The sequence below is a fragment of the Mus caroli genome, chromosome 3 (genome assembly GCF_900094665.2).
Source record: "Mus caroli chromosome 3, CAROLI_EIJ_v1.1, whole genome shotgun sequence".
Taxonomy (NCBI): Eukaryota; Metazoa; Chordata; class Mammalia; order Rodentia; family Muridae; genus Mus; species Mus caroli.
The window spans coordinates 102675074-102691566 of NC_034572.1; the positions used below are offsets into that span (position 1 = coordinate 102675074).

General features: G+C 46.6%; 1 protein-coding gene across 4 annotated transcripts in view; it reads right to left on the minus strand.

Moving 5' to 3' along the window:
* Kiaa1324 (KIAA1324 ortholog) overlaps window positions 1-16493 on the minus strand; it is a 74098-nt gene that overhangs the window by 10707 nt on the left and 46898 nt on the right. For all 4 annotated transcript variants that reach the window (XM_029475415.1, XM_029475416.1, XM_021157508.2 and 1 more), the window contains 11 exons: window positions 15623-15770; window positions 15073-15153; window positions 14555-14660; window positions 14266-14415; window positions 8290-8378; window positions 6116-6293; window positions 5334-5462; window positions 4694-4784; window positions 3282-3387; window positions 2907-3044; window positions 1257-1520 (listed from right to left, as the gene is read on the minus strand). In XM_029475415.1, coding sequence (XP_029331275.1) covers window positions 1257-1520; window positions 2907-3044; window positions 3282-3387; window positions 4694-4784; window positions 5334-5462; window positions 6116-6293; window positions 8290-8378; window positions 14266-14415; window positions 14555-14660; window positions 15073-15153; window positions 15623-15770 — 1480 coding nt within the window. The remainder of the gene's footprint in view (window positions 1-1256; window positions 1521-2906; window positions 3045-3281; window positions 3388-4693; window positions 4785-5333; window positions 5463-6115; window positions 6294-8289; window positions 8379-14265; window positions 14416-14554; window positions 14661-15072; window positions 15154-15622; window positions 15771-16493) is intronic.

The following is a 16493-nucleotide window of genomic DNA, read 5'->3' on the forward strand; positions in this document are numbered from 1 at the left end:
CCATTTCAAACACACCGAAACTCCCTTCCTTTTGCTGGAGTTCTCTGTAGGAAACCCAACTATGGAAGGAGCTTTGTTTCCTGGTCCTTGTGTCAGAGACCCCAGTCAGAGGCAGTCTGACATACTGCCATTCTCCCCTTACCCCACCAGCAGAGGGCGCCCCAGGGAAGGACTATGAAGAATGTCTCAGGTGACCCCTAAGACAGTGAGTGGTCTTCAACCTTCCTACTGCTGTGGCCCTTTAAGATCCTTTAAGACACCAAACCATAAAATTATCTTGATTGCTACCTCACGACTGTAATTTTGCTATTAGAAATTGTCATGTGAATATCTGATATGCAGGATATCTGGCATGCCACCCCCACTCAACAGTTGAGAACCACTGCCCTAAAAAATTTTCAGGGGTCTGTACAATGAATGTACATCCTTTGCAGATAAATAGAGCAAGACTATATAGTGTTTGAGGTTGGTCTGGACTACATGGGACCTGGTCTCATAAATACATAAATAAATTTAAATAAATGAATAACATCTGATAGGTGTCTTTTTGGTGTGAGCAGTCAAAATACAAATTAATTCTAAATGTTAACAACTATCTAAGAGCCTTTCTTCATATGTACTTTGTTTGGGGTTTTATCTTGTTTTGTTTTGGGTTTTGTTTTGTTTTGTTTTTTGAGACAGGGTCTCATGGGTTCTATGCTGGTCTCAAACTTGCTGTGTAGGACAAGAGTAACCTTGAGCTCCTGACTTCCTCTCCTCTACCTCCCAAGTGAGGGATTACTGATAGGAGCCACCATGTACATGTATGCACATGGATGCAAAACTACTTGGGGGCAGTGTCACTGTTGGGCCCCTCTTCTATCCGTAGAGCTGAGGAGCCCCTTGGATGGATGGCAGCAATGCTGATTAACTGTAGGCACCAGCCAAGGTTGACTCACCTTCCTAAAACAGAGGGGGCAGATTACTGTGCTAACGAGCTAAATATGGGCCACAGACCCCCACTACTTCTTCCCTTCAGGTCTTTGCACAGATGCCAAACCTCTGGACCACAGGGTCCCTGATCTCCACCAACTGAAAATGTGACTTGCCTGCTACAGAGGGAAGACAAGACCTCCTGCTATGGACTCACCACCCACAGACACCTCCTGGTTAGTGTCCTCCACAACAACCTGAGTGTGGGGCTGGGGGGGGGGAGTGTTTAGAGGGAGGGGCATGTGGGTTTCAGCCCCTGGAGAATTCCACTTAGAACCCAGCACCTTGTTATTCTTGGTCCCTGGACCACAGGGCACACAGGCCTGTGCACCGTAAGGCTGGTGAGCTTTCAGGATGGTGTTAGAGGGACAGAGGTGGCAGGTCCCAGAATCCCGGTTGATGTAATGGCCAGCAGGACAAGAGGTGCAGGAGGAGCCCAAATCAGAGGCTTCTAGGGCACAGGGACGGCAGTAGGAGGCCACGCCCCCCATGACGTTGGTGACATTGATTGAGTAGATCTTGGCGACATCATTAGTATACTTTCTGCCCTGGAGATGAGGGAACAAAAGCAGAGAAAGGAGAGGCCTGAAGCAGCAGCAGCCATAGGAAGAGCAGAGTTTATTTTCACTTTACTTGTGCATGTACACGTGTGTACGTGTGTACATGTGTATATGTGCACGTGAATGTACATGCACATATGTGAGCATGCATGTAGAAGCCAGATGTGGATATCAGACATTACTTTCATTACTCTCCATCATTTTTTGAGACAGGGTCTCTCACTGAACTGTCTCATGTCCTGGCTTTTACATGGATGCTAGAGATCAAATCCAAGTCCTCGGGCTCCATGGCAACAGCTGGTACTGACTGAACCACTAGAAGCATCTTTCTCACTTTATTTCATGGTGGCTCTTTGTATGAAAATTAAAGATGAACGATACCAAAAATAGAGAACTGGGTGGTGGCGGTGTGCACCTTTAATCCCAGCCCTTGGGAGGCAGAGGCAGGTGGAGCTCTACACAAAAAAACCCTGTCTCAAAAAAACCAAAAGTTAAGTAAGTAAATAAATAAATAGTTTAACTTTAAAAAGAACAATGGCTTTTAAGGTATATTTTGTGTAATTAACAAGACTAGCCCATTTTAAGTTCCATGTTATGCGCCATGGGGAATTTATAGGAGATTCTAATATGGGGGGGTCTTTGTCAAAGAAAAAAAATCCACGTACTTAAAAAGAAATAAAAACTAGGACTGGGTGTGATCTTAATACCCTAGAATCCCAGCACTCAGGGGGCAGAGGCAGGAGGATCTCAAGGTAGAAGGCAACCAGCCTGGATTAGAATGGCCTGTCTCTAAAAGCCAGAGACTGAGGAGTGGGGATTAAAATATAGACTTAGTATACATAAGGGATGCAGAGAGGGGCAGAGATAGACATAGAAACAAAGAATGCACACTCTCCAAGATAGCAATTGGGTTATCTCTGGGTAACAGGATTATGGGTGATTTGCTTATTTGTTTGTTTGTTTTTTGAGACAGGGCCCACTTTACAGCCCAGGTTGATTTGTTTTCTGCAGTACATCTGTATTTTTTTTTTTTTGAGTTAAGAAAATAAAGCAAAGTTTTTAATCTTAGCTCTGGGAAAGCTAAGGCGTGAGGATTACAGGTTCTAGGTCAGCCTGGGTTACAGACCAAGACCCTGTCTCAAAAAGGAAAGAAAGGCAGAGTGATTATTTTTTAAAATAGCTATATGTCTGGCTTCACTTGTGGTAGAGACTGTAAGGGGAAGTCATTTAGAAAAGGCTCGAAGCCCTCAGAGGCCATGCTTAGCATTCCTGCTTGGCTCCTGCAGATTATGAACTCAGAAGCCAGCGTGAGCTCATGGCAGGAGCCCTGTGGTCACAGTCTGCACCCGGGACAGGGGGATGGGAGGGACTCACTGTTTCATGAAGGGTGGTCCTCTGGAAGGCCCATGTGAAGCTCACAGTAGCATTCTCTTCGATGGTGTAGGTATAGGACTGCTTGCCTTTGGTGCCCTTCCACGTCTCCACTGGAGTATTGGTCCTGGAATTCATGCCCTGAGCCCAGGGGAGGCAAGTGAGGAAGGCGGGATTGCTTCGTGAGGCAATCACTATGCTGTGGGCTAACACACTGGTCAGACCTGTGTTAAGTACTAGGGAGTCCCTGGCAGTCCCTCTAGGCTCTTGATCTGTGGGATCACCATGATGGGTGTCCAGTATACTGCCTCACTGCTGGGCCATGCTGGGAACAACCCTCCCATGGAAGCCCCCGTCTGGCTAGGAGAAGAAACCTACCACCATGAAGTAGAGCTCACAGTTCACAGAGCAGATGGTCTCGAAGACAAATGTGATCCTGGCCACCTCTTTGTTCTCTGTGTCTGCCACCACTGACTGTGGAGGTCTGTGAGAGAGACATTGAAAGTCATCTCAGAGGCCAGGAAGTGCTATTCGGAGGGTCTAGACAACAGAAAGGATTAGCTGGGGGTTTGGGGGACCTAGATAAGGCGTTTGTTGGAAAGAAATGGGAACTAAGTCCAATTACGCCACCCAAGCTACATGACCTTGACCTAGCTCCGTCAGCTACTGCATGGAGGTGGTAAATGTCTTCTTTATCTCTCATTATAGTATTAAAATCCAACAGTACACCATGTGTGAATGCGCTTTATAATAGGAACGGGTCTGCTCAATCTTCTGGCCTAATCTTCAGTTGGTAAAAATGAACTAACTGTATATGAGCTGGAGCGATGGCTCAGTGGTTTAGAGCTGTTGCTGCTCTTGCCGAGGACCCAGGTTCAATTCCCAGAACCTATATGGTGGCTCACAACCATACATAGCCCCAGTCCCAGGGGATCCAATAGGCACACACAAGGTGCATATACATACCCATGTAAAACATGCATACCCACAAAGTAAAAGATATAAGTCTAATAAATAAATGCACAAAAAGTGAACTGCAAAGGGGACTGTGGCCCTGTGTTTACGTCTCTTTTTAAACTTTCTCGGCTATTGTGAAGAGGAAGGATTCAAGCGGCCTGTCGAGAAGCCAGGTGGGCCAATACTGCGTGGGCAGAATATTTAGTTATTTTTCTCATTGCTGTGACAAAATGCCTGATGAAAAGCAACTTAAGAAGAAAGGTTTGTTTATTTGGCTCATGGGTTGAGGGGTAAAAGCCCACTTGCTGGGGAAGTGTGGCCTCTGGAGCATGAGGTGGCTCAAGATCCAAGATAGATCTTCCCCCATAGTCAGGCCTCTCTGGTAATGCCCTTCCTGACATACCTAGAGATATGCCTCCTGGGTGATTTCAAATCTCATCAAGTTGACATTCAAACTAATCTACCCTGAGGTGTGGAGTGTGGGATGGGGGCAGGGCTCCGGTGAGACTGCACAGAGATTGGGGACACTGGCTGGCTGCTCTTGCAGAGACTGGGATTTGATTCCTAGCACCCACATGGTGGATTGCAGTCACCTGGAACTCCAGTTCTAGGGAATCCAGTGTCCAGCAAACACTCATACACATACGAAATAAAAATAAATTTTAAAAAAAGTAACGACCACTGGTGATAACAAGGAAAATGTGCTAGAGTCCAGTTAACATGGCCACTGTTTGTGTTCCTCTGGATTGATTCAACTCTGGAGCCCTCTCCTCTACCACATTCTGGAGTACATGGGATTTGGATGCAGCCAGGTTGGCTTGGGCTTTCCTCACCTAAATCCTGGTACAACCAGAGTGAGAATCATGAAGTCGTTGTCTGAGGCTCCAACCGCTGTATAAATGTGGTCACCAGCCACCTCCCAGCCTGGAGAAGGAGAGGAAAGGGTTAATGCCCCCAGGTATTGGCAAATGTATATTAGGTGACACTCTAGAGATAATAGCCCTGTCCTTCAAGGTATCCAGACCTTTCTTTGCTTATTCTGGCAACTGACTTACTTAGTCCTTTCTTCTGAGGTACCTTCCTGGCTCCCTCTCCCTCTCTTTCTCCCCCACCCCCTTTCTCTCCCTCTGTAGCCCAGGCTGGCCAGATCTTGTGGCAATCCTTTTTGGAAAGGATTATTGGAAGGAAATTATTTTTAAATAATTTTGTTGTTTTGAGAAGGATTTCACCCTGAGGCCAGCCTGGACCTCACTATTGCCTCCTATTTACAGTAATGCTCCTGCCTCAGCCTCCTGAGTGCTGGAGTTACAAGGCATAAACCGTCCTTTTTTTTTTTTTTTTTTTTTTGCTGTCTCTGAAACTGAGCATCATTGGCATGTCTGCTGTAAGGAGTGGAGCTTTCAAGGGGATGGGTCACTCCCCCAGTCGAATGCAGGGAGTGAGAGTGCAGGGTAAGTGGGGCGGGGCAGTCACCTGTCAGGCCCTTGTATTCAAAGTTGATCCCACTGAGAACCGTAGTTTCCATGTTGGAGGGCAGTGTGTTCCACCATTTGTACTCAAATCCCACAGCAGGCTCAGTTCCTGCTGGGCAGTGGGTACAATCTAGGGGAAGCACAAGAGCGGTTGGCTACCCAGGAGGAAATCGACAACCGCTGTCTGAAACTGCTACCAGACAGACAGGCGGCAGCCAAGCAGCAGCCAAACAGTGGATGATGCAGTGCAGTGGCACAAAGATTTGTCAGTGGGACGCAAAACATATTTAACACGTTCCAATTAGACACACAGGCCAGTATGCCAACCGTCCTTACTTATCAATACATCCGTTTCGATGTCCCTTAAATCTTACTCATGTGCTTCATGTGATTACCACATAGCCATCAACTGCATTCAGATTTGCAGGTTCACAATCTCCCCCGCCCACACACACCCCCGCCCCTGACTCCTTTGTATAACAAAGATTCCAATTCTGTCAAGCCTTAGCCCCCTGAACTTTCTACTTAGCATCCACACACTGAACATCTCTGTCGTGAAGACTGAGATGAGGCTCTTGAGACCCAGGTCCTGTTTGCAGATGGAGTGAGGAAGGAGGAGGGCAGTGGTTAAATCTGACCCTGACCTACAGACGCCTGACCCTGGTCCTCAGAACTGGCCTGCCCTTCACTATTCTGCTAGCTACGCTGGGTATTCAGGTAGCCCACCCGACAGCCAGCATTAGGATGGAGAGGATGTAAGAAGCCGAGCGCCCGGGCTGTTACCGGAGCCGTTGGAGTATGAGCCGTATGGGCAAGGTTCACAGGTGCTGTTGTCGGTTTTGAAGAAGCCCGGGTTACAGGGTGGGCAGCGGGTCTTCACACCAGAGGCGGGCAGCTTCACCGCCCCCTCCAGGTCCTCACCACAGATTTTTGGCATGGCCCATTTGTACATGAGCTGTGTCTAAAACAAATAAATAGATAGAAAAGAAAAAGAAAATGGATCCAGCAAGATTCATCACTTACAGAGTTTAGCCTATGTTTTTAAACGCTGATGCTTAACCTGTGACCCATTTGAGTTTCAGATATCTTGCATATCAGATATTTATATTACATTCATAGCTATCAAATTACAGTTAGGAAATAGCCATGAATAATAGTTCTGTGGCTGGATATCACCACAACCAGAACTGTATTAAAGGGTCACACACAGCACTAGGAAGGTTAAGAACCACTGTTATAGACCCTACCAAAAATGCTGGAGGATACTAGAGATTTGGACCGGGATGAGAATTCTAGAAAAAGTAGAGAATTCAGTTCTGGTCACACATTTGTGCACAGTAACTGCCAAATAACACTGATCAGAGGAGAAAGGGTGTATCTGCTGAGGATTCTATGATAGAGGAAATGTGTGCCAGGTGTCTTCAGAAAAACAACAACAACAACAACAACAAAAAACTTTTATTAGCTGAGCATGGTGGTGCACACCTTTAACCCCAGTACTCAGGAGGCAGAAGTAAGTAGATCTCTGTAAATTCTAGGCTAACACTGTCTACATTAATAAGCCTCTGTTTCAAAAAAATAATCAAAACAAAAGCTCCCCCCGCCCCGTCAATATCTGTTGACTGTTGAATGGTCTTTTCAAAAAGGCTTTCTCAGACTCCTCATGCCTGTTCTGTTCTTTGGGATTCTCCCAGGCCGTATACATCACCTCCACTGCCTTATGGCTGGCCTCCCTGCAGCCCTTGGAAGCTCTGGGAGGACAGAGATGCATCTCTGTTTTTCTCTGTTCCTTGCCTGACACCTCAGTTCACACCAGCCCTGTTTGTCAGCCCAGAGATGGAGAAAGTACAAAGGGAAGGCTTTGTCCTGAGCCTGAAGGTTTGGTGTGGGTGGAAGCTGGAGAGAAACAGCTGGGACTGAAGCCAGTTAGGCCAGTGGTTCTCACCATCCCTAAAGTGCATGTGACCCTCTAATACAGTTCCTCATATTGTGATGACCTCCAACCATAAAATCATTTTCATGGCTATTTCATAATAGTAAGTCATATAGTAATTCAAATCCATACTGTAATTTTACTGCTGTTATGAATCATAATATTAATATCTAAGCTTTCCAGTGGTCTTATGTCGAGGTTTGGCCTGTTGCTATGCATGGTAATGCTAAATTGTGTACCCGAAGGTCTAGGCCAGCTTTTGTTGTGCAAACCTTGCTCCTTAATTTAAAACTGTTGGTTAAATAAAAATAGCTACAGCCAATTACTGGAGGGATTAGAGGTAGGTGGGTGGGTTTTTGAGTTACCTGGCTGAATGTTTGAGAGATGGGGAGAATGAGGAGCAGAGAGGAGAAGGCGCCCTGAGAGGAGATGGACCATGAGCTCATGGCCAGGAGAAACAGCAAGGATTTGGGGAACACGGGTGGGAGGCGGTGACCGGACAGCAGTTAGAAAAGTAGATTAACGGTTACTCCCCAGTAACCATCAAAAACAAATAAGATAACCATAGTCTGAGTCTCATTTATTTGTGAACTAGTTGGGGATAGGTTTAAATTGGATAAACTACAGTCTTTCCCTGTGAAAGGGTTATGTGATCTCAGAGGGGTCAAGACTCACATATTGAGAAACACTGACTTAGGCCATTTTCCAGAGACTTTGGGGTAGGAAAAGACCCCCTCTGCTCTCCCCGGAAGCAGCTAGCGCTTGGGACTGAGTATCACTATGGAATGCAGCCAGTGTGGACGGATGGGCAAGTGGGGCCTGGGATTGAGCAAACGGAAGAAACCAAGCAAAAGGAAAAAAAGAACGTGTCAGTTCTGGGTTACACACACAGGAAAAGGATGCCATGTTCTTGGCCCCTGGCTAGCCTGGGCTCACCATGCAGGTCTTGGGGGGTTTCTCCAGTGAGTTCACTGACCACTGGGCGTAAGGAGCGGGGAACAGGGGCTCTGAGTGTGCTACCCACCTCTCCCTGAGCATCACAGGCTGTGTGGGTGTAGAAATAGTCCTTGTCTGTGCAGGCTGGGCGCACTTTGCAGGTGGAAGATCCTTTTTCTAAATGACCAAAGTGAGAAAAAAAAAATTTCAAGTTACATAAGAGAGCAGGGCTCTTATCTTAGCCACTGACCAGTGACCGATAACTCCCAAGCCCGTGGGTGTGTCACCACACAAACTTCCAGAAGGTGTTTGCTTTCTGTTTTCACTTCTTTGCCTTCTTCTGGTCTTCTGAGACAGGCTGACCTGAGACTCACCATGCGGTTGAGGCTGGCCTCAAACTTGAGGGGATTTTCTTGCTTCATCCTCTTGGATGGCTAAGACTACAGGCGTGAGCCACCATGGTCTTTTTTCTTTTGTCTTAAGTTTAGCTTTTTGGTTTTTTGTTTGTTTGTTGTTTTTGGTTTTGTGGTTGTTTTGCTTTTTTAGACGGGGTTTCTCTGTATAGCCCTGGTTGTCCTGGAACTCCCTCTGTAGACCAGGCTGGCCTCGAATTCAGAAATCCGCCTGCCTCTGCCTCCTGCGTGCTGGGAATAAAGTGTGCACTACCAAGGAATTTTTTTTCCCTTAAACCTACTTTTACTTATATGTGTAATGCTGTTTTGCCTGCCTGCATGTATGCATGTCTCTGCACATGTGTGGCTGGTTCCCATGGAGGCCAGAAGAGGGTGTCAGATTCCCCTAGAACTGGAGTTAGAGCTGGCAGTGAGCCATGTGGGTTCTGGGAATCAAACCAGGATCCCTTGGAAGAGAAGCCAGTGTTCTTAGCCTTTGAGCTGTCTCTCCAGCCCCCATCCTTAGACCTCGTCTGAGAGTTCTCTTGCCTATGACAAACGTGAAGAAGACCATCTGTTACTTCCCCTTCTCCATGAGACCACCCCACACAGATAAAGTTGGAATTGGCATAAACTCAAGATGAAGCTGCCTCTGACTCGCCTCAGCCTCAGCCTCCTAGTGCTGACTCTCACCCAGTTAGTTTTATCTCACTTGGGCAGCACTGGGGTTTGAACCCTGGGCTCCAGGCATGTTTTACCACTGAACCCCATGTCCTTAGCCATTTTACCAGGCTTTTTGTGTTACCCTTATAATGATATAATGTTGCTTCAATACCGTGGACCTTTACAGAAGAACTAATGAACCCTCCTCCGCATCAAAGCAATGGATGCCGTATTTTCCTTTTGATGTTAGAGACAACTATAGCCCACCCCATAGCCTATGCTAACCTGGAACTCCTCATCTTACTGCCTTAGGTACTAGGAAAACAAGTATATGACATCATGCATACACATATAAAGGGTGTGGTGGTGCACAACTTTCATCCCAGCACCCAGGAAGCAAAGGCAGATCAATCTGGGTTCAGACCAGGCTAGCCTGGTCTACATAGTGAGTTCCAGGGTAGCCAGGACTACAAATGTCTCAAAAGCCAAAATAAGTCCTTTTCGGAGTTCGAGGCCAGCCTGGTCTACAAAGTGAGTTCCAGGACAGCCAGGGCTATACAGAGAAACCCTGTCTCGAAAAACACAAAAAAGCCAAAGAAAAAAAGAAAAGAAAAAATGCCAGTCACTATTATTTGCCTGCAAGCTTGCATATTCTTTTTATTTGAGAACTGTCCAGGGAGATTTAATAGATTATGTGTCTCTTCCCCTCCTTTCTAGTGACTTTACTTCTTAACAGGTTCCATCCCTTTCCCAGATGACTTCCTCTGTCAGAGACTCTAAAGATGCCTTGTTGGCCTGTACTGGGAGCTCAGAGACTGAATATCTCTCCATCTCTTCTGTCCCTGTCTTATTAGGCTGGGCAAGAAGGAAATGTTGGGAAACAGCTGGAATCAGCTCAGTGCCTTTATTTGGTAAACACACAGGAGGTTCAATTCCTCAGAGAGGGAACTAGAAACTCCGGTTGGTGACTGACTTGGCCAGGAGAGATTTGGGGGTGGGGAGAGAGGTGCTGAACACATGCCAGTTCCCAGGGCCTTGTGGATCAGGTCTGGCAGAGCAGAAGTTAAGTGTTAGAAAATGTATTTGGCACAAAGACCTTTGTTCTGCTAGTTAAACATTTGCTTAACCTGACACCCTAGGTCTAAGTTTTAGCAGAAATGGTCCAGCTGTTTACACACAGACCTCTGTGAAAATGGCTTTAATAAATGATTAACTGCAATGTTGAGACAGACCTCACTTTCCAAGCACGGGTTTAAACCAAGAGGTTTAAGTTGGGCATTGGTCAAGTGTGAAAAAGTCACCTAGATGTTTGGTAGGGCGAGGGATTGAGTGTGGGTTGAGGAGGAAGGCTCGTGGGAAAACACGTAAGACGACATTGATCTCAGAGCCCGGGGTGCTTTCTCTGTACCTCCCTTCTCCTGCCAATCTGGCCCCCCTTCTAGTCCAGTGTTCTCTCTGGGGCCCATTTTATCAAAAGAAAACATTTCCTCAGCAGGCACAGAACCCCAGCACACATAAGGGCACAGCTCATAGCAGCTCAGATGCCAAGGTCTTCTCGGAGCCTACCTTTCACTTGTAAATGGAGGGCTCACTCCCACACCACGCTTTGAGTCATAAATGAGACAATGTTGTATTGAGTGTAAACTTCTGTACAAGTGAGCTATTATTGTAAACTATACCGAGAACATTTTCATCCTGTAAGAGGGGTATCTGGACAGACCTTCATTAAAGTGAATTAGTAAAACTAACTCTGCGGCTGGAGCGAGCAGGGCTTGGGAGAGAGAAGAAAAAGTGTCTGAAGACAGCTATCGTGTACTTACATATAATAAATAAATAGATCTTTTTTTTTTAAGGTAAAACAAAACTAATGCTGAAGGGGGTAAGGTGAACAGAATGGCTCAGTGGGTAAAGGTCCTTGCCACCAAGCCTGACCACCTGACTCCTTCCTGCAAGTTGTTCACATGCACACATGTTCATGCATGAACCCACACATACACACACACACATATACAATAAAACAAATAAGTGTAATAGTACTTAGTGCTTGGGCTAGAGCTGAAGCTCCGAAGAGGAGAGCTGGCCTAACATGTGCAAGGGCTCTGGGATCTATCCCCAACACTGCAAGAAACATTGTTTAAAACAGTGATTACACAGCACTCAGGAGGCAGGGGCAAGTGGATCTCTGTGAGTTCGAGACCAGCCTGGTCTACAGAGTGAGTTCCGTAACAGCCAGGTCTACACAGAAAAACCCTGTCTCAAAGAACAAAACACAATGAACAAAAACCAAAAAAAGCAATTACAAAATACCAGGCCCATTTCTGGATCCTTTCCTGCATTAGCCAATCCCCGCGGTAACAGCTCGAGGTGGACATGATCATCATCACTTCTATTTTGGAGGTAAAGATGTGGAGACACGGTTGCTTCTCAGGCCTCCACTAAGATCATGTATAGGGACTGCAGCACGAGCAAGCAGTGTAGCCCAGATGTCACAACTAATGAGGGGTGAGGCTGAGATCTGAACCTGGTGAGTGTGTTCTGGAGTTCTGGCACTGTTCCCTAGTGCACCGTGGACAGTTCCTACATTTGTGTGCCCGCATGGGCAGATTTCTCCTATTTGGTTCAACCTGGAGGACAGGCACCAACTCTGGCTGTAGCACCAAGGCTGGTCCTTGTAGGTACTCAAGGTGTGTGTGTGTGAGAGAGAGAGAGAGAGAGAGAGAGAGAGAACTGGCCTTTCATCATTGTCTTCATTCATGTTCATTCCACGCTATGTTCTTATTAGACTCTTTGCATCTTTCCCAGCCTCTCCCCTTGAAAGAGTTGCATGTCCAATAAATGCAACTGTCTTAGTACTGAAAGTTGATGAGGTTAAGTCAGAGGGGCCGATTGAGAAATTGGTGACTGAAGCAGAGTTCTATGAGTTTGGCTTCCTGATTAACAATTTCATGACAACTCTTGGATAGAAATCGGTTTATACAGCATTGACCGAAACAGGCTTTTTATACAACTACCTTGTCATTCAAACCCTTGCACAGTTGCAGAGTTAGAACTGGAGCCAAAGATAGACTAACAAAGGCCACCATTGATAAGAGGAGGAGCAGGGGAGAGGCATAAGGATTAAAGTGGAAAAACAGGAATTTAGATGTTTGGCTAGAAACTTCCTCCCAGATCTAAACTTTCTTGCCTGACAAAAAAACTACCCATGTTTGACAAGATCAGGGTAGAAAAATAGGCCTTTTGTATTAGGAGTGTAGAAGGGAGCCACAGGTCAATGGCTGGTCCCGGGTTAGCAACTGCACATCTTAACACCTGTGTGACACATGGGGAAATCTATAGGGGTGTGGGTCTGTACACACGGGCCTGGTGCTGGGTTTGTACATGTTTCTGTATAAGAGTCGTGATGAGGGTCCCTAGGGAGAGCTCAGAGCAGAACTCTCCTTCCTATTTCTTGCTTGTTTCACAGCCTACTCTGAGGTCTAGATCTGATACCCATCACTGGGCTGTCTCTTTGGTGACATTACCACTCTCACATGGGTGTTCTGACATTTTATTAAATAAATGACCATGTCTTGTTTTTTCCTTCTCTTGAAAAAAATAAGCTTAAAAAAAGTCTGTTTGTGGTTGGGTTTGTGCATGTGAGTACAGTGTCCACTGCGGTGGAAGAGTAGGGTGTCAGGGGGTTCCCTAGAGCTGGAGTTACAGGCAGGTGTGAGCTGCCACACATGAGTGCCACGGGTTCTGGGGAACCCAACTCAGGTCACCTGCAAGAGCAACACACACTTCTCACCACTGAGCCATCTTTCCGTTGTTCACATCAGAATGTTTGTGGAGGCATCTCTCGAGTTTCTCTTAGAACATTGAGACTTGTCTTAACAACAACCAAAAAATGGTTATGCTTGTACCCTGGTCTGACCGTTCTACAAGGTAGGTTTGTTTTGAAATACCACACTGTATCTCATACATAATGTTAACCTCAAAGATTTAAGGAGAAAGACCACTGTCCCAAATTACTGAGGCCAAATTAATTAAAACAAACTTTTTTTTAAAAAGTTGTGTACATGATCTGACTCCCCCTGCTAAGGCAGGGTTCAAGAGATTGGTATCGGACATGGGCCAGATAAGGGTTTTTATAGCTCACGGGTAGGAGGTTTCCAAGTGGGCGATTTGGCAAATAGGTGAGGTGGGGTTCCAAGAGCAGAACATAACAAGGTGGTCATAATAACTTTTTGAAATAAATATAGAGTTGCAAGGTGGTGATAAGCACCTCCTGAAACAAAGGCATTTTGGCCATTCCTGCAACAGGCAAGAACAGAACCATTTGTAGTTAGGTTACAAGTGAGGCACAGCCCCACTTAGAGAAACAGAGATTTAGTCGTAAACAGGAATGAACCTAGCTTGTCTTTATTATAAGATGGCTTTCAAGCCCGAAATGGAGGCAGCTGGGTTCATCAATACATATGTAATTACTATTTGTTATCGAAAATAAATTTGAAAAGTTTGTGCTTGTCAATATAGCCTCTTGGTTTTCATAGACTAAGTATGGTAAATGTTTTGCTTTCTTTTGTTTTGTTTTGTTTTGTTTTTAAGCTATTAGGCATGATGGCATTTGCCCATAATCTCAGCACGTAGGAGATAAAGACAGAGGGAGCAGAAGTTCAAAGTCAAGCGGGACCTGGCAGCATGAATCTTTAACTCCTGTATTCAGGAGGCATTTGCAATGGATCTCTGTGTGTTTGAGACCAGCCTGCTCTATAGAGTGAGTGCCAGGCAGCCAGGGCTACAGAGGACAACCCTATCTCAAAGAACAAACACACAAACAAAAACAAAATAAAAACCAGCCTCTGAACCTCTGCCACATACACACCGAGGGTAAAGCCATTACCAAACAGCAGCAGCAGCAGCAAAGAATTATCATCTTTGGGGCGGCCAATAGGATGGGCCTCTTGGTTTCCTTTGTGTCTTCACTGGTACCCCACTACTCCCCCACACCCTACCCTCAGAAACATCACCTGAGTATTTGTCAGCATCACATGGATGGCAGGATGTTTCTCCTTTGTTTGAGTAGTAGTTGGCTGGACAAAGCTTGCAGAAAGGGGAGCCCTGCTTGGCAGCGTATGTGCCAGGCTTGCAGGGGAAACACTCGGAGGTGTAAGCCACCCCTAGGAAGAAAGAATGGTATAGACGATCAAAGCTTGAGCCTAGACACCAAGGCCCTGGGGACCATTGCCCATCCCTCCCTTAGAAGCCAAGAGTCCAGGAGGCCAGCAGCAGACCCCAGATCCAAGCTGTTTTCTGTACCTGTTATGGCGATGTTTCTAACAAGCACGGGTTTGGACACTTTGGACCACACCGAGAAAGCTGTGGTTCTCCAATAGAGGACGTTATTGCCTCTATTTAGCTCAACCTTCAAAAAGGCATAAGGTAGGTGTTAATTCATCACAAAAATGGGCATTGCTAACTTGCCTTCTGTAGCTTTGTGTTTTTAACCCTCTCCCACTCTTCCCTGATCCTCCACATATGATCCATGCATCATATGCACTACAAGCATCTCTAATGGAGAGATCAGAACAGGACCAGAGGGGGCTGGCAATAAGGGAGACTGACGATCGCTCATTCTCCTATGGTTTTCCAGTAAACACAGCCTCAAAGCTGGGACGCTCTGGCTCCGGGGATGAAGTCATAGGGACAAACTAGCCACTGTATAGCATCATCTATCAACCACAAAAAGAGGAATCACTTATGTCTCAGCCTGCCCCCTCCGTTACGGCCCTCGGCCTCTCCACTGGGATCCCGGGGACAGCTGGTATGATGCTCACACTGTGGAATTCCCATCCTTTCTCCGTAGTCTTCATCCACCTGGAGTCATCAGCACTGGGCTGGCACTGGTCATTCTGGACCTGAGGCAGAAGGGGGTTGGGGAGGAGAGGTTCAGTTTCCTGAGGAAAGGAGAGCCTTACTCCGTACTGTGTGGTGCTCTATAACACTGTTCTCACAGAGGGGAGCAGCCAATTCCCTCCACAGGCCCAAACTGAGAACAAGTAAGCTGCACACAATCATGGCTGAACATGGACCTCAGAGAAAGAATTTGCAGCTCAGCCCCTTGCGTGTCATAACAAGTCTGAACAGGATGAAACACCTAGGGACTTCACAGGCTCTGTCCTCCCCATCAGTGTCCTTTGCCTGGTGTCTTCTCTCCTCAGACCCCCAGGCCTGAGCTCATTTTGCTCACAGTTTTCTCTAGAGAGGAAAAAAAAATCTCAGACATGGCTACACTTGTGAATGATCCCTACAAAATGAATCTGAGCCTCGGGGAATCTCAACCTCTCCCCCAACCCTCTCTTCCTTCCCTCCTGCCTGGGAGCTTACAAAAAATTCAAAGATGATGCTGGAGTCCGGGTAGTAGTACTCAAAGTTAACGGTGCCAGACTGCTTTAGGTTGACGGCATACATCAGTGTGGCTGTGCATTCATCTGTGTTGGAGGCGATGTAGTCTCCCCGGGGAACCCACTTGGACCTGTGAAAGAACAAGGACCAAGTGCTGTGGCAGCAGCACACCCCCACAAAGCTTCATGCCACGCGTTAGGCTCCATGTCCTCCTGTTAGGATTTCGGGGCGGGGGTGGGGGGAACTTGACTTAGGAGTCAAAAGCTGAAACTTGTTCCTTGTGGTTTGAATGAGCAAGGCCCCCAGAAGCTCATATATTTGAAAGCTTGGTTTCCAGTTAGTGAAACTGTTTGGTAAGGATTAGGAGGTGTGGCTTTGTTGGAGGAGGTGTGTCACTGGAGGTGGGCTTTGGGGTTTCTGAAGCCCACACCAGGCCAGTTCTCCCACACCACCTCTATCTAGGCTTCAGATCAGGATGTAAAGCCCTCAGTGACTGTTCCAGTGTCATACCAGTCTTCTTTCTACCATGATGGTCAAGGCCTAACCAAGACCCCAATTAAATGCCTTCTTTTAAGAGTTGCCTTGGCTGCATGATGGTGGTGTGCACCTTTAATCTCAGCACTCTGGCAGTGCTGAGGCAGAGGCAGGAGGATCTCTGGGAGTTTGAGACCAGCATGGTCTACAGAGCTAATTCTGAGACAGACAAGGCTACACAGAGAAACCTTGTCTCAAAAAGTTGCCTTGGTCATGATATTGCTTCTAAACCCTTGTTATGGCTTCCCGTTGCTCTTGAGAGAGGGCCCACATTTCTGGCCTACGTGTTATACAGCAAACCTGCAGGATTTCTCTCAGT